The sequence below is a fragment of the Macaca thibetana genome, chromosome 11, assembly GCF_024542745.1.
Source record: "Macaca thibetana thibetana isolate TM-01 chromosome 11, ASM2454274v1, whole genome shotgun sequence".
NCBI lineage: Eukaryota > Metazoa > Chordata > Mammalia > Primates > Cercopithecidae > Macaca > Macaca thibetana.
In genome coordinates this window covers 108477412-108500818 of record NC_065588.1, presented here as the reverse complement: position 1 = coordinate 108500818, position 23407 = coordinate 108477412, and the positions used below count along the sequence as shown (strand labels likewise).

At 40.3% G+C, this 23407-nt stretch overlaps 1 protein-coding gene across 8 annotated transcripts in view; it reads left to right on the top strand.

Annotated features, from left to right (window-relative positions):
* Nucleotides 1–23407, top strand: part of HECTD4 (HECT domain E3 ubiquitin protein ligase 4) — a 224645-nt gene that overhangs the window by 89800 nt on the left and 111438 nt on the right. For all 8 annotated transcript variants that reach the window (XM_050749617.1, XM_050749618.1, XM_050749625.1 and 5 more), the window contains exons 8-11: nucleotides 11303–11495; nucleotides 14886–15044; nucleotides 19415–19528; nucleotides 20578–20718. In XM_050749617.1, coding sequence (XP_050605574.1) covers nucleotides 11303–11495; nucleotides 14886–15044; nucleotides 19415–19528; nucleotides 20578–20718 — 607 coding nt within the window. The remainder of the gene's footprint in view (nucleotides 1–11302; nucleotides 11496–14885; nucleotides 15045–19414; nucleotides 19529–20577; nucleotides 20719–23407) is intronic.

The following is a 23407-nucleotide window of genomic DNA, read 5'->3' as shown; positions in this document are numbered from 1 at the left end:
GGAGAACAATAGATCTTTCTCTCCAGGGGTTTGATGTGAAAACAGGAGAGAAATTGGAAGGGGATGATGGAATGGACTGTGGGAACATTGAAATATTTTAATCTCATCTTTAAAAATTTAAGTTATTGAATAGATTTTAAAAAGTCACCTGTTTCTAAATTCACAAATGATAGGGCTTAGCCATAGACCTCCTGTGATTGGCTGGGCCAAACCAGGCAAAAAACTTTATGAAATGATGCTTTAGATGAAATGTTTCATAGAGTTCTAGCCCTGAAATTCTCTACTGAGTTATGATTAATCTTGGTTTCTAAATAATATAGATACTTGTCACATAGATGTGGCTAATAATAATTACTGGAAGGAATTAGATTTGCTGGGAATTATGATTTCACTCCGATACTTAGGAGTACTGATAAGTGCTCACTTCAGCAGCACAGACATCCAAATTGGAAAGATACAGAAAAGATTAGCATGGCCTATAAGAAAAGAAAAAAGAAGACCAGTCTGAGCAACAAAGTGAGACCTCATCTCTCCAAAAAATAAAAAAAAAATTAGCCAGGTGTGGTGGTGCACTATAGTCCCAGCTACTTAGGGGGCTGAGGCAGGGGGATTGCTTGAGCCCAGAAGGTCAAGACTGTAGTGAGCTATGATTGCGCCACTGCACTCCAGCCTGGGTGACAGAGTGAGACCCTGTCTCCCCAGCACCACAAAAAAAAAGAAAGAAAACTAAGTACTGATAACTTTCTCTTCAAGGTTGGTAATAGCTATGTTGTTTTAATTAAAAATATTTTTAACATGATATTCACAGTTATACAACTCAGAAGGTACAAAAGTCTGTCACCTACTCTGCTTCCTAGCCCAGTTTCCCTCCTCAGAGGCAAGTGAGGTTGGCATTTTCTTCTATATCCTTCCACAGACTGAGCACATACAAACAAATGCATGTATATATTTTGTTTTTCCTTTTCTGTTTTTTACACAAATGGTGATTTATTATACACATTCTTCTGTACCTTGCTCTATTATTGAAGTAAAATTCTACTTTAAAGCAAGATGGATGGATTGATTGATTTTGAGATAGAATCTTGTTCTGTCACCCAGGCTGGAGTACAGTGGCACGATCTCAGCTCACTGCAACCTCTGTCTCCCAGGTTCAATAAATCCTCCTGCCTCAGCCTCCCGAGTAGCTGAGATTACAGGCGCAAGCCACCACCACCACGCCCAGCTAATTTTTTTTTTTTTGAGACGGAGTCTTGCTCTGTTGCCCAGGCTGGAGTGCAATGGTGCAATCTCGGCTCACCACAACCTCCACCTCCCTGGTTCAAGTGATTCTCCTGCCTCAGCCTCCTGAGTAGCTGGGATTACAGGTGCCACCACCAAGCCCAGCTAACTTTTGTATTTTTAATAGAGACAGGATTTCACCATGTTGGTCAGGCTGGTCTCAAACTCCTGACCTCAAGTGATCCACCCACCCCAGCCTCCCAAAGTGCTGGGATTATAGGCGTGAGCCACTGCGCCTGGCCCTCATTGGATATTTGAATTCCCTCAATAACATCCCTCATGAAAGATTTTTTTAATTTTTTTATTTTTTACACAGAGTTTCGCATTATTGCCCGGGCTGGAGTGCAGTGGTGTGATCTTGGCTCACTGCAACCTCTGCCTCCTAGGTTCAAACAATTCTCCTGCCTCAGCCTCCCTAGTAGCTGGGATTACAGGTGCCCGCCACCACCCCTGGCTAATTTTTTGTATTTTTAGTAGAGACGGGGTTTCACTATGTTGGCCAGGCTGGTCTTAAACTCCTGACCTTGTGATCTGCCCGCCTCGGTCTCCCAAAGTGCTGGGATTATAGTATAGGTGTGAGCCCCCGCGCCCGGCCAAAAGGTTTTTTCCTGGCATTTTTATTTTGTGGCATGCTAGTAATCCTAATCCACTGTATACAAATGGAAGCTTCTCATCCAGCCTTACTGATGTGAGTTCTGGGCACTTCATGCAGTAGCCTCAAGTTTAAGTAGCTATGTCTTCACATATTCATTCATCTCCTACATTACAAAGGGCCTTCTACATGCCAGGTAGTATCCTAGGAGCTGGTGATACAGTATAGAAAAGACAGTGAGATATCTGTCCTCATGGAGCTTACATTCTAGTGGAAGAGACAGAAGCACAGTTTCAAGCAGTGGTAACTATTAAAAAGGAAGATGAAGTAAAGCAATAAAAAAATGATTTAGTGTGTGTTTGGTATAGGACTAATCTAGGTAATGATCAGGGGAGCCTCTCTAAGGAGGTGGTATTTGCATTGACACCTGAATAAAATAAAGGAATGAGCCATGTAAAGATCTGGCAGAAGAACATTACAGACAGGAAATGGCATGTGCAGAGGCCCCTGAGATAGGCATGAGGTTGGCATGTTGAGGAAGAACAAGAAGTCTGTGTGTCTCAAGTGGAGTGACGAGAGTGAGTAAAGGCAGATGAAGTTGGAGAGGTAGCCAGGGCCATATCTTATAGGGCCTTGCAAAGTATTGGGATTTTATTCTAAGTGATATGGGAGACTCCTGGAAAGTGTTGAGCAGGAAGATGATGGGATCTTGTTTTAAAGGTTCATTGTAGGTTTGGGGTAAAGAATAAAGCCAGAAGAGATTTAAAGAAAGACAAACCAAATGTATATAATGTCTAGGTTGTATCTTGTTTGGTTCCTGAATCAAACAGACCAACTGCCAACTGTAAAAAGTATTTTTTTTCCTTTTTTCTGTTTTTTTTTTTTTTGAGATGGAGTGACGCTCTGTCGCCCAGGCTGGAGTGCAGTGGCGCAATCTCGGCTCACTGCAAGCTCAGCCTCCCGGGTTCACGCCATTCTCCTGCTTCAGCCTCCCAAGTAGCTGGGACTATAGGCACCCACCACCACGCCTGGCTAATTTTTTGTATTTTTAGTAGAGACGGGGTTTCACTGTGTTAGCCAGGATGGTCTCGATTTCCTGACCTCGTGATCTGCCCGCCTCACCCTCCCAAAGTGCTGCAGGTGTGAGCCACCATGCCCGGCTCTTTTTTCTTTTTTTTAAAGATGGGGTCTCACTATGTTGCCTAGGTTGTCCTTGAACTCCTGGGCTCAAGTGACCCTCCCACCTCAGCCTCCCAAAGTGCTAGGATTACAGACTTGAGCCACTGCACCTGGCCTGTAAAAAGTATTTTTGAGAAAATTGGGGAAATTGAATTATGGACTCAATATTAGATGATGTCAAGAATTATTGCTAATAATAAGTGTCATTACATTGTAGTTATTAAAGAAAATATCTATATTTTATAGTGATATACACTGAAATATGTGGGGGTGAAATGACAATGCCTGGGAGAGATGAAGCAAATATGTCAAAATCTTGATAACTGTTGTATCTAGAGTGGATATTACTTATTAGATAATATCTAATTACACTTAGATAATATCTAAGTGGATATTACTAGTTCTTTTTGTGTATATTTTAGTATTAAGAAAAATTTTGTAATGAAACATTTTTTAAAAGAATGTACCTTGCGAGAAGGGGGCAAGAATGGGATTAGTAGGAAGCTATTGCCACAGACCAGGTGAAAGATAATAATGTGTTGGACTGAAGGTGAAGTAATGATGGAGGTGGTAAAAAGTGAACAGATTCAGGATATATTCTTTTAAAAATTGGTGACAAATCCTTTTATTGATCCCAGTGGTATCATGCAGCATCCAAAACTATCTGTGATTTGTTTCTTTTTTTTTGTTCTTTTTCTGAGATAGAATTTCGCTCTTGTTGCTCAGGCTGGAGTGCAATGGTGAGATCTTGGCTCACCACAGCCTTCACCTACCGGGTTCAAATGATTCCCCTGCCTCAGCCTCCTGAGTAGCTGGGACTACAGGCATGCGCCACCATGCCCAGCTAATTTTTGTATTTTTAGTAGAGACAGGGTTTCACCATGTTCGTCAGGCTTGTCTCAAACTCCCGACTTCATGGGATCTGTCCTTCTCAGCCTCCCAAAATGTTATGATTACAAGTGTGAGCCACCGCATCCGGCCTGATTTCTTTATTATATTTTATTATTATTATTATTATTTGAGACAGAGTGTTGCTCTTTTGCCCAGGCTGGAGTGGAGTGGTGTGATCACAGTTCACTGCAGCCTAGAACCTTGCAGGCTCAAGCGATCTTCTCACCTCCGCCTCCCTCACAGCTGGGACCACCGGCACCTGCCACCATGACCAGCTAATTAAAAAAATTATTTTCTAGAGCCTATGATTGATTGATTGATTGATTTTTTTTTTTTGAGACTAGCTCTCACTCTGTCACTCAGGCTGGAGTGCAGTGGTGTGATGATGGCTTACTGTAGCCTCAGCCTCCTGGGCTCAAGTGTTCCTCTCACCTAGCCTCCCAAGTAGCCGGGACCACAGGCACATGCCACCTTGCTGGGCTAATTCTGGTGTTTTTTGTAGAGATGGGGTTTCACGATGTTGCTCAGGTTGGTCTCAAACTCCTGAGCTCAAGCAATCCACCAGCCTCGGCCTCTCAAAGTGCTGGGATTAAGGGCGTGAGCCACTGTGCCTGGCCTGATTTCTTTAAATGCTAGAACTTAAAACATTAACTGATTATCCCCTTAAAAAGAAAGAATAGGCCGGGTGTGGTGGCTTATGCCTATAATCCCAGCACTTTGGAAGGCCGAGGCAGGAGGATTACCTAAGGTCAGAAGTTCAAGACCAGCCTGGCCAACATGGTGAAACCCTGTCTCTACTAAAAATACAAAAATTAGCCAGGTATGTTGGCACATGCCTGTATTCCCACCTACTCGGGAGGCTGAGGCAGGAGAACTGCTTGAGCCCGGGAGACGGAGGTTGCAGTGAGCCAAGATCATGCCACTGTACTCCATCCAGCCTGGCCGACAGAGCGAGACTGTCTCAAAAAACAAAAACAAAGCAAAACCAAAGAATAATGGTAGCTTTTCTTATTTATAGTTTTCTTTCTTCCCCCCACCAAGATTTCCAAGAGTAACCATAAATTAGTTTTATCATTAGAAAAAAAAAACCTAAACATTAAAAAAATTCTTGGAACACCATCTGTATTCCTCCATAATGTCACTTTTTCCTAAAACAATCAGCTTAGTTTAATCTATTATACCAAATAGATCTCTTGGTACCTAAGACTCAGGGAAAACTAATGGATTGAAATGACTAAGATCAGAGAGCAGAATCTAACTAGCCATGCTTACCTCTCAAAATGATATCTTATTAACTAAGCATGGAATTAGATAACTAATTGTTATAAAAGGCAGACTATAGAAATATATTTAGGCCAGCCTGGGCAACATAGTGAGACCCCGTTTCTACAAAAAAAAATTTTTTAATTAGCCAGGTGTGGAGGTTCACACCTGTAGTCTCAGCTACTAAGTAGCATGAGGTGGGAGGATAATTTGAGCCCTGGAGGTCAAGGCTGCAGTGAGCCATGATCATGCCACTGCACTCCAGCTTGGGTGACACACCAAGATCCTGTCTCAAGAAGAAAAGAAAAAGAAGAAAAGAGAAGACATATATTTAGGAATATGATGTAACAAAATGGAATGTCAAGATTATCCTGCTTAACTAACAAACTATTATTAATATAAAATGACCTCTAACATTTGGATCACAGAATTTCTCTGACTTTTATGGTATTTCAGTTATCTACTTTTACTCAATGAACAATCCCCAAGCTAAGTAACTTCAAGCAACAGTGATTTACAGGTTGATGGGGCTCAGCTGGGTGGTTCTTCTGCTCTGCGTGGTGAAGCTGAAGTCACATCTGCAGCCTCATTCAACTGGGAGCTTAGCTTGGGCTGTGCCATTGAAGATGGCCTCTTATCCTCTAGGGCCTCTCTCCACTTGGCACCTAATATTCAGTAACCTATGCTGAAGCTCTTGACATCATGGAGGCTGGTTTTCAGGAAGGAGCTTTTCAAGAGGACAAGTGGGTATCAAGCCTCTGCTTGTATCATGCTTTCTTTTTTTGATATATTGTGTCTCTCTGTGGCCCAGGCTGGAGTGTAGTGGTGCTACTATCTTGTCTCACTCACTACAAATTCCCTGCTTTGGGCTCAAACATTCCTCCCACCTCAGCCCCCTGAGTAGCTGGGACTACAGGCTCATGCCACCATGCCCAGCTAATTTTTGTATTTTTTGTGTAGACTGAGTTTTGCCATGTTGCCCAGGCTGATCTTGAACTTTTAGGCTCAAGCAATCTACCTGCCTCAACTTCCCAAAGTGCTGGGATTACAGGCATGAGCCATCGCCCCCTGCTGCATCTTTTCTTTTTTTTTTTTTTTTGAGGCAGAGTCTTGCTCTGTCACCCAGGCTGGAGTGCAGTGGTGTGATCTCTGCTCGCTGCAGCCTTTGCCTCCTGGGTTCAAGTGGTTCTCCTGCCTTGGTAACTAGAATTGCAGGTGCAAACCACCATACCTGGCTAATTTTGTATTTTTAGTAGAGATGGGGTTTCACCATATTGGCCAGGCTGGTCTCAAACTCCTGGCCTCAAGTGATCCACCTGCTTTGGCCTCCCAAAGTGCTGGGATTATAGGCATGAGCCATCGTGCCTGGCCAGCAACTTGCTTTCTAATGTGGGAAAAAAAAAAGGCATATGACCAAGTCCAGACTCAGTGTGGGACGGGGACTATACAAGGGCATAAATACAAGGATGCATCATTCATTAGGGGCCACCAATGTGACAGTCTACCCACCTGGAGCAACAGGCGTTCTGAAACTCTAGACACAGAATTCTGGCCTTTAAGACTACAAAATAGCTGAGGCATGGAATCTTTCTGCCTGATTTGGCTACTTCTACTCTGGATTCTCTGCTTGAGAATCTTCTATAACTCTTTGTTTTTTTTTTAGAGAATGGGGTCTCACTGTGGTCTCTAACTCCTGGGCTCAAGCTGTTCTCCTGCTTCTGCCTCTCTACCTACTGGGATTACAAGTGTGAGCCACTGCACCCGGCCTATAACTCTTTTTTACCTTTTCAAGCCTCTTTTGAAAAAATATCCTCACATCTGTTTTGTTCTGAGTGGTCTTTTGCTCCCATGTACTCTGTATAAACTGCAGTTTTTAAAGTGGTTAGATTTAGTGACAATTTTACTGCTATTTTTCTCTCCTCATGTAACTTCCTAAAGATATTGTCAGTGTAGTAATGGACACACTAGGTGTCTTTCCCCCCTTCTCCCTAAGGGTTTGTTATTTCCTTCCAGTTATGATCCAGATTACTAAGCTACCCTTCCTTCATTCTGTATTAATTGAGGGCCTATACTATATTGCCGTATCTGGGTAGCCCAGTAAATAAGCTTTTGTTTTCATGGAGCTTATATTAGAGTATGGGAAGTGGGACAGTACAGAAGTAAACAACAAGAATGAAATAATTTCAGCTAGTGATAAATGCTGGGGAGAAAATTAAAGAGGATAATGTGAGAGGGAGTGCCCGGGGTAGAGATGGGGAGCTCCTTTAGCTTGCAGGGCACATAAGGCCTTTGTAAGGAAAGACATTTGAGCTGAGACCTGAATGATAAGAAGCCATCCATCCTGACAGGGTGACCAACTATCCCAGTTTGCTTGAGACTGAGGGATTGCTCAGGACATGGAACTTTTGGTGCTGAAACCTGCAGTTCCAGGCAAACTGCAACAGATGGGTAGCACAAGAAGAGGGAATAGCAAGTACCAAGGCCCAACATTAGGAGGAAGCATGGTATTTTGGAGGTGTGACAGAAGGCGAGTGTGGCTAAAAATGTGGTGAGAAAGGGTTGAGTTGAGGCAGATGTTGCTGAGGAGGTCAGCAGTCATTGGCCCTTGTGAAGCCCTGTCAGTAATTTGAATTTTATCATAAGTGTGTTGGAAAACCACTGCAGGGTTTTAAATGAGGGAAGACGTGGTTTTACTTTTTTTTTTTGGCGGGGTGGGGTGGGATAGGATCTCCCTCTGTTGCCCAGGCTGGAGTGCAGTGGTGCAATCATGGTTCGCTGCAGCCTCGACTTCCTGGGCTCAGGCGATCCTCCTGCCTCAGCCTCCCTTGCAGCAGGGACTACAGGCGTATGCCACTGCCTTTGGATAATTTTTGTGTGTGTGTATGTGTGTGTGTGTGTGTGTTTGAGACAGGCTGGTCTCAAACTATGTTGCCCAGGCTGGTCTCAAACTCCTGGGCTTAAGCGATCTTCCCTTCTTGGCCTCCCAAAGTGCTGGGATTACAAGTGTGAGCCACTGTGCCTGGCTTTATTTACATTTTTAAATGATCACTGGCTATGCAGAGAGTAAACCATTGGGGTGCCCGTGGAAGTGGGAAGACAGGTTGGGAGACTGGTCTAATCATCTCTCTTGAGATGATATTGACTTGGACCAGAGTGGTTGCCAGGAAGGAACCTGGGCTGCTTCTCACTCCTCCCAGCTCTTCCTCTCCTTCCTAAATCAGCAGCTTCTTACCCTGAAGAGTGTCTTTGCTGAAGTAGGGATTTCCAGCAGATTTACCATTTTGTAGCAAACTTCAGCCCTAGTTGTATCACACAGGTGCTTTATCAGTTTTTCTTTGCAGTATTTTCATAGTACTCAAATACAATAATATAGCGTTTTGTTTGTTTTTAAAGTATCTATTGATTTTCTCATAGGGCCAGATTGGGTAATGCTTTTGAATGCCAAGCTTAAAGGGATTGATTTTTATCTTGGATGCTTTTGAAGGAGTATATTTAGAATTGCGCGACATAAATAGAGCTATGCTTGCTAAAAGTTAATCTAGTAGGAGAGTTGGGGTAAGACAATGAAGTAAGAGGTGGATGTGTTGAATTTTAGGTGACAGGAGGCTGTTCAAGTAGAAATGTCGGTGGGGAGGGTGAGGGGCAGTTAGAAAAGTAGAACTAGATCTTAGTAGCAAGGTTGGGTCTGTAAATAGAAATGTGGGAGTCACCATAGAGAGGCGGAGTTGGATTTGGGGGAGGGCCCTCATCTGTTTATTCAGCAAGCAATTGAGTATTCATTGAATGCCTCCTAAGTGCTGGGGATGTTAAGGTGAACAAGGCAGGTGGATCCCTGTTCTCAGGAAGTTGGCATTCATTGGGGTATGTTAAAGTAGAAGGGCAAACAATAAATGACTTCATGAGTAAAATAATTTCAGAGAGTAGTAAATGCTGTGTAGATAATGAAACAGCATGATGTGCTGTGGCTTGGGGATGCTGGGGAAGAATCTTTTTTAGATTGGCAACCAGGGCAGGCCTCTTTGGGTAGGTAACGTTTAACTGAGACCTGAATGATAGGAAAGAGCCAGCCTCTGGAAGGTCTAGGGATAGAGCATTCCAGATGAAGGTCTTGGACACCAGGGCTAGGTCTAATCTTGGGAAAGGTCCCATTTAAGCAAATGAAGATGTTGACCAGCAAAGAGAGAGACAGGAAGGAAAGCAGGGACTGTGCTGGCTTCACTCACCAGCACAGTGAGCACTTTACACAGAGGTAAGTGTTCATGTTAAAAAGAAACAAACCAGGCTGGGCATGGTAGCTCACGCCTGTAATTCCAGCACTTTGAGAAGCTGAGGCAGGCAGATTGCTTGAGCCCAGGAGTTCAAGACCAGCCTGGGCAACATGGCAAAACCCTGTCTCTACAAAAAACATTAATACAAAAATTAGCCAGTTGTGGTGGCGCATGCCTGTGGTCCCAGCTACTTGAGAGGATGGGGTGCGAGAACCATCTGAGCCTGGGGAGATTGAGGGTTCAGTGAGCTGTGATCACGCCACTACACTCTAGCCTGAGTGACAGAACAAGACTCTGTCTCAAAAAAAAAAAAAAAAAAAAAAAAGAAACCAGGATTGTGTTCTGCCACCAACACTAAGGAATCAGAATCCCAAGAAGGATGGCAGTGATGGCACGACCTGCAAGAAAGTCGAGGAAAAGGTCACTGGTTTTGGGGTAACCATTGAGATTGCCGACTCATTAGAGGGTGCTGAATTCAGAGACCACCAACTGCAAAGGGTTAAAAAGCAGGGAATGGGGAAATAGAAGCAGCATTTTTGGACTCTGTAACAAATCTTTTTCTTTGTCATTTGTGAGCATATCTTAAAAGACTCCCCCACTAAGTACACCCACCTTTGGGAATCTTTCCTGGCTGTGCTCCTGAGTTTACTCACTTTCTCTTGCCCCTTCTGTGTTACCAACCTTTCCCTGTTCTCTCCTCTTTTGCTTTCCCTTTGCTTCTGAAGATTTGCCATTTTGCACTCCCATTCCCTTTTATCTCCACACCCTACAACTGCAAGCCAGTCCTGCCTGTCTTTGCTGGTGGGGGCCTGGTTCTTGGATCTAGAAAGGGGCCATGACAGATTTGACAAAAGGGATGATATTTCGATGGGCCACCAAGGTTTTGTTTAAGACCTGTGAATATTTGAAAACAGAGAAGGAAGTCAATGGAGAGGGAGGCACTAATGATGAAGAGGCAGAGGGAAGCACAGGACATGAGGCAGAAGTGGAAGGGTTCATCTTCATTAATATGAGGTGAAATCCTTTTTCCTCTGAATTAAGACGAAGGAAATAATACATGAGGCTGGGTCCCAAGATTCTTAAGTTGAAAGAGACGTGAGTAGGAGAAGCTTATGGTAAGTGGTCTGGATCTTTTTAGCAATACGGAAAGCCAGGTGGAATAAAAAAAAAAAAAAAAGAAGAAGAAAGAAGAAAACCAGGTGGTCTGCTAAAAGTTAAGCTCAGAATTGGTGAAGGAATTTTGGAGTCACCACTCCAAAGATTTTTCTGGGGAATAACCAAGTGGTGAATGAAAGAACCATAAAGCACCAGCAAAGATCCAGTTGAAGTTGATGTGTATTTTTAGCAAAATCTGCCTTTGTCCAGGCTTGCTCTGCCAGGGCCTGAGCAGCTGGTGCTAATGTTAACTGCTGTTAATAAAGAGTTTGGATTTTAGCCACTGAAGATATTTTGAGACATTATCCTCGTAGTTGTCCTTAACAGTAAATCAAAGACTGATTGATTTGTTTTCCTCTCGTTCGACTTCAACCTGTCAGAGGCATGTAATTAGTAAGTGCTGCCTGTGGAATCCAGTATAAGGAATTTTAATCAACAACTTTTCATAGACTTATTAAACATTATAGCTATTATGAAAAGTGAAAGCTCTCAAACTTATCATAGTCTCTTTTGTTTGTAGTAGTTTCTATAGCGCATTTAAGTTGTAAGGTGTACATCTACTCAGGTGCAGTTTTTGAAATATTTTTGATTTACTCACAATAATATCCTCAAGTAGAAATTTGCTGACAAAATGGAAACAGGTATCATTTTAGGACCTCCTTTTTTTCTATATTAGGTTGAAAATGGTGTATTTGTAGCCAACCCTCTTCAGGAACGCACAATTCTAATGAGAAAAGAAGGCGAATCTGCAAAAAGCATTAATGAGATGCTTCTAAGTAGACTTTCTCGGTATAGAGCCTCCCCGTCAGCAACCCTTGCTGCCCTGACTGGTTCCACCATCTCCAACACACTAAAAGAGGATCAAGCAGGTATGTTACTCTGTGCTTCCCAGATCTGTTTCCTTGTATAGCTCTGTTCAGCTACGTCTTATTGTGCACTTCCTCCATGCTGTGCAAAGCCCTTTCCTTTGCATAGTTGACCTTATTTGGTCTTCCAGTCATTGTCCAGCTTTTTATTCCAAACCAATACATGTTGTAGGCTATGGACATAAATTCATATGAACCTGTAGGAATGCAAAACAACCCCATGTTAAACTATAAACATCTTATCATCGTCACCATTCGTATAAATTAGTTGATTTCATATTTCACATATGCTTTGTGAATGTGAAAACCTGAAAGTTAGCATCATCTTCCCTAAATACAGTCTTGACCAAGCAAATAACAGAAAAGCCTTCTACAGTAGATATTTTGTTTTTTAGAATTTATCATTTAGTTTTTGTAACTTAATGTTTTAAAATAGATAATACATGTACAGAATTTGAAAGTCAAAATAATGTAAAAAGGTATATGCGGAGAAGTCTTATTCTCACCACGTTGGTAAATTTTATATTCTGCCCCCACCCTACCCCACCACAGGTAACTATATTTATTAGTTTTCATTTATCCTTCCAGTGTTTATGCAAGCATAATTAAAGATGAATTTATATGTTCATAATTTCTGCCTTTTCTTAATAAAAGGTAGTATACTATATACACTATTCTGCACTTTTAAAGTTGGAATTCTTAACCAGGATACACCTTTAAGGGAATGTGTTTAATAACATGTTATTAACATACTCCCTCAAAGTTTTAGATATCATTTTATATGTATCTGTCATAATTTTCATCAGATTTTCAGAGTTGTCTATGACCCCCCAAAACATTAAGAACCATTATTCTGTGGAGTTTATAGATTACATACCAAATATTTGGATTAATAACAAACTATGAACTGTAGTAAAAGATAAAGCTAGAAAAAGATACCATATGTAGAAAACTGCATCTGAATTAATAGGCATTTGATGAATTCAGTGTAATTTTATGCTTTATTTTTATAGTTAGAAATGCTAGGAAGAGAAAATATTTATGGTTAATTTGTTATGAGACTACCAAATTAAATACTTATTAGTCCCTATTAGAATTTAAGGACAGTATTTTATTTTCACAGGCTTCTATTGTATCAAAGATAAGTGGCAAAATTGTTAATAGTTTTTGTGATTTGGGTAAGTGGATAATTCCAGCTGTAGAAGATACTTTCTAGAGGATAGTCTTTTATGTTTCTGTTTTTGTTGTTACCTAAATAAACGTTTTCATGACAAGCTGAAGGCCTGATCTGGGTTTGTCCCTTGGGAGAAAATGAAATCTTACCCTAAACAATGGAAATACTAAAGGAATGCTTATTGAAAATATGTATAATATCAAAACAAGACCTCAGAAAGCAAGGATATATTTAGAATTTGGTAGAAATGTGCACGCTTTAGTAGCACATATACTGGAATTGGTAGAAACTGGTATCTGTATTCTAAACATGTGGTCTCATTGTACTTTTTTTTTTTTTTTTTAAGAGATGAGGTCTTGCTATGTTGCCCGGGCTGGTCTCAAACTCTTGGGCTCAAGCAGTCTGTGGATTCTTTAACATGATGTTGCTACATTAAAAATTCACCAGTTATAAACCAAGAAACTTTTCAAAAGTAAGCGAACATACAAGGTGTCTATACGTTTTTGGCCAGGCGCAGTGGCTTACGCCTGTAATCCCAGCATTTTGGGAGGCCGAGGCGGGTGGATCACCTGAGGTCAGGAGTTCAAGACCAGCCTGGCCAACATGGTGAAACCCCATCTCTACTAAAAATACAAAAATTAGCCGGTCTTGATGGCGGGCACCTGTAATCTCAGCTGCTTGGGAGGCTGAGGCAGAATTGCTGGAACCCAGGAAGCAGAGGTTGCAGTGAGCCGAGATGGCGCCATTGTACTGCAGCCCAGGCCGACAATGGTGAGACTCAATTTTGAGACTCAGTCTCAAAAAATAAAAAATAGAAAAGCTTTTATTCCATTATAAACTAATACCTATTACCATGTTAGTAAGGGTATGTCTATTAAAAACATCTTGGTGAAAATGTTATACTCACAAAGTTGCTAATTTTCCAGTTATTGCTGTCTTGAGGTTTCTTACCTGTGGAAATTTATCTTCTTGAATTTATGTCCTTAATGAAGAATATACTTGGTGGGGGCTTGCAGCTTAAAAAAAATAAAACTTTTTAGAAGCACAAACATTCAAAACAAATATCAGATAGATTAGGTTTCACTTTACTCACTCTTCTAATCTAAACCATTTAAAAATGATTTTCATCTATCTAGGCTATAGATAATAAGTTATATTTTACAGCCTGACAGCTTTCTAAGTAAAGCACTCTGATTGATTTTCTGTTGACATAATCAATCCTTGCTAGGCTTGTATATAGAAAATCCGTAAATTCACTCCATGTTTTAGATATGCCAGTAAGGGAGATTAAAGTACATTTTACACCTCTTGATTAGAAACAATAATTATTTCCTAATGACAGTTTATGTCATTGACCCTTTTAAACAAGAAAAATGTATGTAAAGGGTTATAATAAATTACACAGCTATAAAACTGTTTTGTGATAGATATTGTGAAAGCTTTCATTAGGTTGAAATTTTTGGCCAATTTCATGTTGAAAGCTGTTTGTTATGAGTTTAATATCACAAACCTTTCAAGAATTTGTTCTATATAAAATGGAAAAAGAACCCAAGATCTTGATTAGAATATAGGTTGTTCATCCCAAATCTAAAGATCTAAAATGCTCCCAAATCTGAAACTTTTTGAGTGCCTACATGATGCTCAAAGGAAATACTCTCACTAATCTCAGATGTAATGAGTAAAAATAAATAAAAAACAAAGGAAATGTTCATTGGAATATTTTGAATTTTGGATTTTTCAGTTAGGAATGCTCAACTCTTAAGTATAATGCAAATATTTTAAATTCTGAAAAAATCTGAAATCCAAAACACTTCTGGTCTTAAGCATTTCAGATAAATGTACTCAACCTATATCAGTTTTCTAGGGGAAACGCAAATAAATAGTAGGATTCTTCTCTTATTTTGAGATTTAGTCCACGTGAGGATGTTTTTTTTTTTAAAATAATTTGTGGAGGCATGATGGTATATTGAGGATTGGGAACACATTCAAGAAATGTTCAGACCATATAAATAGGAGGCTCAGGGTCAGGCTGTGGAGCCAGAAGATACTTATTTTTTTCCTTAGCTATTACTTCTTACTCTGTTTTCCTAATCTGGAAATCTGTTTTCCAAATCTTAGTTTGAGTTTGGGTCTCCCTCTTTATATCCTAATCTGTGTTGGTAATCAAATTAATTTTTGTGTCAAGTATTTTGACTTAGCATTTTTATTTCTTTGTCCAGCAAATACTAGCTGTGGGCTGCCTCTGAAAATGCTGCGGAAGACACCCATATATACCTGTGGCACCTACTTGGTGATGCTGGTGCCTCCTCCAGGGGGATCAGGCAGCTCTGCCACCCGATCTCTTTTTGGTGGAACAAGTGGTTTGTCATCTTTAAAAAGTAAGTGAATTTTACCTGTGGCACTTTCCTCGATTTATCTCAAACTCTGAAATTTAAGGCTCTCTTATTAATTATTTAAAACTTACTTTGTTAAATAGCTGTTTGCAATAGCTCTCTGATAACAAAAAATACCAATTATCAATATAGGCTAGGAAGATTTAACAATATAATTTTTTGTGGATGACATATTAGTATAGTTTTTGAAAACTATTGTCCTGTAAAATTAATAGAAATAATCAGTTCAACAAAGTTTTAGGAAACAAAATAATATTTTGTCACATTATTTACTGATGATATCTAGATCTCTTGATAGCAAGAGATCTACTCACTGTGATAGAATTTCTTTTTTTTTTAGATGGAATCTTGCTCTGTCGCCCAGGCTGAAGTGCAGTGGCATGACCTCAGCCCACTGCAACTTCTGCCTCCCAGGTTGAAGTGATTCTCCTGCCTCAGCTTCCCTAGTAACTGAGATTACAGGCACATGCCACCATGCCCAGCTAATTTTTTTATTTTTAGTAGAGATGGCGTTTCACCATGTTAGCCAGGCTGGTCTCGAATTCCTGGCCTCAGGTGATCCACCCACCTTGACCTCCCAAAGTGCTGGGATTACAGACATGAGCCACCACGCCCTGCGGATAGAATTTCAAAGCTATTAAAATACGTATGCAAAACACCTCCATTTTAGGACACATATACAAAATACTAAGCATAAGACATAGAAAAGCAGATGTGGAAAAATGTATTAATATTTTAAAATATACATATATTTGTATAAGGAGGCACACTACAGTAATTAAAGCAGTGTAATTTTGGCTTCAGAGTGGACACATAATTAAATGGGATAAAGTATAGAATTAAAAAAATGTTCCTCAGGCTGGGGACGGTGGCTTTATTGAGATATAACTCACACACCATAAATTTTACCCGTTTAAAATATACAATTCAGTGGTTTTTAATAAGTTCACAGAGTTGTGCAGTCGTTACCACTAATCTACCCATCACCCCAAAAAGAAACCTCATACTTATCAACAGTTGCTCTCCTACTCCCTGACCCCTGGCATCTACCAATCTACTTTCTGTCTCTGTGGAGTTACCTGTACTCTACTTTTCATGTAAATGGAATTATACAACATACAGCCTTTTATGACTGCTTTTTTGTTTGTTTATTTGCTTGATTTTTAATTTTTGATTTTACTTGATAGTAGCAAAATACCACTTATTATTTTGTCTCATTCTGTGCATATTATGGTGGCTGAGCTATGAATAAAATCAGGAGGAGCTATAAAAGTAGACAGACATGTAAAAATCTTGTTTCTTCCTTTTAGTAACTATTATCTTGGGAAAATTAATCATTCAAAGCCTCAACTTTCCCATTTAAAAAAATGTGCAGATGATTATACCTACCACATAGGATAGTGTGAGGACACTTGACACATTATGGAGAGTTCTATATAAATATAGAATCATTTTTCCCTCTATGTAAATATAGTTGAGGATTGTGTCAACTGGAGAGCTGTATGATGTGAGAAGAGATGGAGAGTGTTCTCTACTCATGCACAATTCCACCCTCGCTTGTGGATACTCCTTGCTGTAGTGGGCTTGGTCTCCAGGAAGAAAGTACATGGAATGAGGTTTTCTCCTTAGTGCTTGCAAATGTGCATTTGTTACTGGACACCAATGATCCTAGATCTTTCTCAGTCTTTAGCCATGGAATCACTACGTGGTTACTGAGGCTCAGACAGGTGAAGTGATGTGGTCCAAGTCTCTTGACACCAGATCCAGCTCTTTTTCATTGGTTGCAAGTTGTTCTATCCATCAGTTACACATTGCTGGGGAGGCCTTAGGAAACTTACAATCATAGCAGAAGGCAAAGGAGAAGCAGGCATCTTCACACGTTGGCAGGATGGAGCGAGTCTGTGACTGTTTTTTAAACTTAACATAATGTTTTTGAGGTTCATCCATATTACAGCATGAATCAGTACTTCATTACTTTTTATAGTTGAATTATATTTCATTGTGTAGATAATATCCCATTTTGTTTATCCATTCATAAGTTGGTGGACATTTGAGTTGTTTCTACTTTTTGGCTATTTTGAATAATGCTGTTACGAACATTCGTATATCAGTTTTGTGTGGACATTTTTCATACTATGGGCGCATACATAGGAGTGGAATTGCGGGGTCATATGGTAAGTATATGTTTACCCTCGGAGGGACTGCTAAACTGTTTCCCAAAGTGGCCATACCATTTTACGTTCTCATCTCCTAAGTATAATGGTTCTATTTTCTCTACATCCTCGCCAACATTTGTTATTTTCCGTTTTTCTGATTATAGCCATCTTTGTGGATATGAAGTGGTACCTCATTGTGATTTGTGCATTTCCTTAATGACTAATGATGCTTAGCATCTTTTCATGTGCTTATTGGCCATTTGTATATCTTCTTTGGAGGAATATTTATTCCTCCAAAGTCTTTTGTCCATTTAAAGATTGGGTTTTTTGGCTGGGCGCAGTGGCTCACGCCTGTAATCCCAGCACTTTGGGAGGCCGTGGCGGGCGAATCATGAGGTCAAGAGATCAAGACCATTGTGGCCAACATGGTGAAACCCCGTCTCTACTAAAATACAAAAATTAGCTGGGCATGGTGGCACGTGCCTGTAGTCCCAGCTACACAGGAGGCTGAGGCAGGAGAACTGCTTAACCCAGGAGGTGGAGGTTGCAGTGAGCCTAGATCGCGCCACTGCACTGCAGCCTGGCGACAGAGCGAGATTCTGTCTCTAAATAAATAAATAAATAAATAAATAAATAAATAAATAAAGCAAAAGTAAAAATTGGGTTTTTATGTTATTGACCATCAGTCTTTTTTTTCCCCTCTTTTTTCCTACTATTACCGCATATTATGACCATTGGTCTTATTAAATTGTGTTTAGTCTCCTTGGCATGGCTTTTTTGCTGAACTGAAATTGACCCCACTGAATTAAAGTGGGTCTTGATGGTACCATTCTTTCATGAGGATATAGCTTACACAGTGATTCTACTTTAGCGCAACAAACCAGTAAATGCTTAAATTCCTTCTATGTCATGAGGTCAAGAGATCGAAACCATCGTGGCCAACATGGTGAAACCCCATCTCTTCTAAAATACAAAAATTAGCTGGGCATGGTGGCGCATGCTTGTAGTCCCAGCTACACAGGGGTGTTCCTCTTTGGCTACTGTGGGGGCTGCTCAGAAAGTGGAAGAATTGGTGCTTGCCTTTAACAACTCATAGTCTAGTTAGGAGAGATGACGTAGGTGTGTGAGACAATGAGAAAATGATAGACAGTGCTGCATCCCTGCTGGAAGGAGCCACGTGGAGCAGATTTGTGAGCTGCAGAATCTGAGAAAGAAAGGCTCATTGTGGAGTGGGGTAGAAAGGAGAGACTTCATGAGGTTTTGAGTTTAAGCCATAAAGAACGGGTATTATTCATATAAGTGGCCAAGTGAGGAGAAAGCATATGTATGTTAAGTACCATGAAAAGAGATTTGGAGATCTATTTTCTACTGTCCCATTTTGTTTAATGGAACAGTAGAAAATAGAAAAAAGAGTATCATTTATGTTATAACTCAAGTTAGGCATGATGCAGATCTGGGCTACTAGGGTGATGAGAATATGAAAAAGAAGCAAACTTGAGACACAGTGCTAAAGTTTTGTTTGAAAATGGGGAAGAAAATAAAATCAGTGATAGCAATTAATGTATATATATGCTGGTGTGGATCCTTGACATATTTTAACTCATTTACTCTTTACAATAACTGTATAAGGTAGGTACTTTTATTATTTCCACTCTAGAAATGAGGAAACTGAGATGTTCAATGTCTTTCCCAGGGCCACCCAAAAGTGTTAGAGCTGGAATTGAAACTCCGAAGCCCAAAGTCCATGCTCTTTACCACTGCACCATCCTGTGTTAAGGGAAAAAGTCAAGGTGTATTAGGAAAGATTGCAGCTAAGTGTACACCAAGCTTTATTGAACACTGACTAACTGCAAAGTGTTTCTTGTAAACATTTTCATCTTGTGATTTAGTGATGGTAACCCCTCTTGCAATTACCCTTTTGATAATGTGTATCAGAAAGAACCATCATGCAAAAGGTGCCGTTTTAAAAACACTTTGAAAACTATGGTTCAATGTTAAATTTAGGAAGATTTCTGGTGGTGACAGTTTTCTTTCTGTGGTCTTATGCATGTATTCTCCATCCCTTTACCACCAATTACCACCAATATGCAACAATAAGAAAGGGGTGTGATTTTTATAAAAATTTTGTTAAAAGCCTAAAATTTAAACTTTGAAAATAATCTTCAGGCTCATTAAACAGCTTAATGTTTGTTTCCAAAGTCCTAGCCTCCAGCTTGGTGTATAATATTTCGGATGGTCAGTTTACAAGTCGTGCAGATCTCATAGATGCTGCTGGAAGCTCACTGGGGCGTGGTGCTCTCGTACCAGGATTGGGTAAGAAATAAACGTGCACATTTCTTTGGAAAATTTAAAGTTTTAGCAAATTTCTCTTGAACTATCTTGCCAGTTTCCTGTGGCATTCTTGTTTCCTTGAAAAGAAAGACGTTTTTTGTTTTGTTTTGTTTTTTTGAGACAGGGTCTCTTCTGTCACCTAGGCTGGAGTGAAGTGGTGCGATCTTGGCTCACTGCAGCCTCCACCTCCTGGGCTCAAGCAGTCCTCCCATCTCAGCCTCCTGAGTAACAGGGACTATAGGAGTACACCACCATGCCCAGCTAATTTTGTTTATTTTTTGTAGAGCCAAGGTCTCACTATGTCACCCAGGCTGATCTCAAACTCCTGGGCTCAAGCAATCCTCCTGCCTCAGCCTCCCAAAGTGCTGGGATTACAGGCATGAGCCATTGTGCCCAGCCAGAAAGAATTTTTTAATATTAAATTTTAATTTTGGGAATGAGTATAAGAAATTGCCATATGTAAAATTCCTCTGAGTAAACTGCAATTGAAGATACTGTTTATTAGGTTGTGCGATAATGCCTATAGGAAATTCTCAAGGTTTATGCCATGAAAAGTTTATTTCCTGTGAGGAATTGGTATACCTGTTATTGCTAGAAAATGAACATTAAGTAATATTCTGGATTTTCTCTTTGCCCTGGGTGGTAGGAAGCTTATTTCTAAGTTTTAGGCTCAGTTATTAGGGCTTTTTACTGTGTATTAATATTAAGTGGTTTATTATACCTGGGTTTTTAATGTAAGACACTTAAATCCTTTTTGGAAGTAGGTCACAGATAAATCAGTTACTAAGAGCTCTCTATTTTGTGAGACTTACTCCTTCTCACACAGGAGTTAAGCAAAATTAAAAATTAAATGCTGGCTTCTTGCCGAGTCCCCACCTAGTACCTTGCCAAGTAAATCTATGGGACTAGGGATGTGGGTTGTCAACATTAGAGAGCATCCTTGCCCTTCCACTTTGTAGCAGTGCTTGTGAGAAATATGTATACAGGTAGCTGGTGGCATGATGACTGAATACAGTATGCTCTTTTTGCAGGAGCATGTTATGACACAGTGAATAACATGCTATGGACATGCTCAAATGACTATATCGATCAGTGGTGTAACCCTGGGAATCAAGCCTTCCATTATGTCTGCCAGAGACTTGGAGTCAGTCACATTATCACTGAGCCCAAAGGTGAGGTGCATTCAGGGTCTTGCAGGAAAAGATTTCCTTCTGAAATATGAGAGAATACCACAGCATTTGTAGGTGAAAACATAGCCCAACCCCAGAATGTGTCCCCAGTTTTCCCTCTTTGAACTTTTGAAACCTAAAGTCCTTTGTTCTCTGTAACCATGAAAGATGAGTTATGATTAAGTGAATAAGTATGTACATAAATAGAGCTTTTGAGGTGGTCAATAGACTTTTTTAAAGGAAAATTGTTATGTCCTTCCTGAAATTGTTGGAACTTTGTTGCAAAAATTATTTGTATTTGGCATGGGATTGTATGCTGTTGTAATGTTTTGCATTGATAATGACTTATTTATATACAAACTTAGATGGAATTACCAGTGAAGGACCTTTGTATTTTTTAATATTAATATGAACATTCTTAATATTAAGTTAATATTAACTTAAAATCTTGTGGCTTTAAAGTCAACTATGCTAATATGGAGGAATTAATCACTCAGCAAGTCCCCTACCCATAAAGCAACAGTAAAACAGGTAATTATCAGAAACAACTATTTCCAGGCTCTGGAAATTGCCAAGGCATACACCAAATTGAGAGTTGTTATTCATTTTAAAAAGCCCTGAACTTTGGGTACTAGAACTGCTCCGATCCTCCACCTCAGTCTGCTGTGGGAGAATTACTGTGCTGACCACCTCAAGCTTGGTCAGCATAATAATTCTCTCAGGGTGGGGAAGACTGTGAAAAGCAGCAGCTTTGCTGCCAGAGGGGGCTGACTTGATAGGGAGCAGAGCGTGGAAAAACCTCATGTCCAGTAGCATTGTCAGTAACAGTAGTCATCTTGGTGGCAAACAAACAGAGACCTGTGGCTCAGCAGGCCTTAGATCTTGATCCCAGTTAGGGCAAGCAGTGGCCCAGCTGACTAGCTAGAAGTTTACTAGTGAGATCTGGATAGTGAGAAAGCTGTGGGGGACCACACGCCTACACAGAAGAGGCCTAAGACAGCCTAAGCTACTCGCACAATTCTGGCGAAACATGAGTCTGCATACACATGCAAAGATGTGAGAGGGCCCAACAGGAAGCAAAAACCAGAGCAGAGTTTAAAACCCTGTGAACTTTGCTGCACTTCCCCCAAAGCACACAGATCCATCCAGGGTGAAAGTGTTACTGGCTCAAGGTGTTGGAGTACAATCATTGGTTGACAACCACTAAGGAATACAGATAGGGGTGACCCCTAGGAAGCCAGGCTGAAAAAGAAAAACAAGAATAATTAAAAATAAATGGAGCTGGGCGTGGTGGCTCACGCCTGTAATCCCAGCACTTTGGGAGGCCGAGGTGGGCAGATCACCTGAGGTCAGGAATTCGAGACCAGCCTGGCCAACATGGTGAAACCCCATCTGTACTAAAAACACATAAAAATTAGCTGAGCATGATGGCAGGCGCCTGTAGTCTCAGCTACTTGGGAGGCTGGGGCAGGAGAATCACTTGAACTGGGAGGCTGAGGTTGCAGTGAGCCTCGATCACGCCATTGCATACCAGCCGGGGCAACAAGAGTGAAACTCCATCTCAAAAAAATAAAATAAGATAAGATAAAATAAATAAATAAATAAATGAAAGAAAGAAAGAAACAAGTATTTGAGAAAATAAACTGAGCAGAAAAATCAGTAACCACGCAATGCAGGAGAAACGCAGATGTTGGACTAATGACTTTAAAGTCAGATGAAGACTTAAAGCAGCCGTTATAAATGCATTTAAAGAACTAAAGGAATCCAAGTTTAAAAAAATCAAAGGTAAATATGATGACTATGATCAAGCAAATTGAGAATTTCAGTAAAGAGATTATTTAAAAACAACAACAACAACAAGAAAATGGAAATTCCGGGTTTGAAAAGAAAAATTCAGTAGAGTGGCTCAACAGCAGATTTGAGCTGCTGGGAGAAGAAAGCAGCAAACCTGGACCATAGATTGGTAGAGTTGTTCTGTCTGAAGAGCAGAACAGGACACCTGGGGAGTACTAGTCAGACGTTTGTAGAATAGAATGTCCTTCCCTGTGGGTTCATCTGATGCTTTCTTATGGTTAAACTGAAGTTATGGATTGGGGGAAGAATACCACAGAAGCAATATCCCCTTCACATTACATCTATTCCAAGGTACATGGTATTGACATGACTTATTACTAGTGATAATAAAAACTGATCACTTGGTTTAAATGATATCTGCCAGGTTTCTCCACTATAAAATTACTACTTCTCCCTTTCAATACTCTGTTAGTCTCAACCACACTGAAGGGAAGGGTAATTAAGCTCCACCTCCTAGAAAAAGTGTATCAGAGAACTTGTAGACTTGGTCCTTCAGAGGACCAAAGCCAGTTCATGTGGATAGATGAATGTTTATCAGCACAGTAATTATTATCTCTAGGGTCAGTTTTTTTTCTCAGCTTTCACTCTCGAATTTGGTGTTTGTGTAAATTTACTAAAACTTGGTGAGTTGTGCATTTAGAGTGGGCGAGTTTTATGGAATATAAATTATATCTTGATAAAGCTATTTTTTTGAAAAAGCAAAAAGTAGAAAAGAAAGTCCACTTTGTATTACTGACTCACAAGCCTCTTGCCTGAACGCCAGACTATGGATTCACTTCCACTTGGTTATCTAATGGGCATTTTCAGCTTAACATGTCAAAACATGAGGAACTATTTA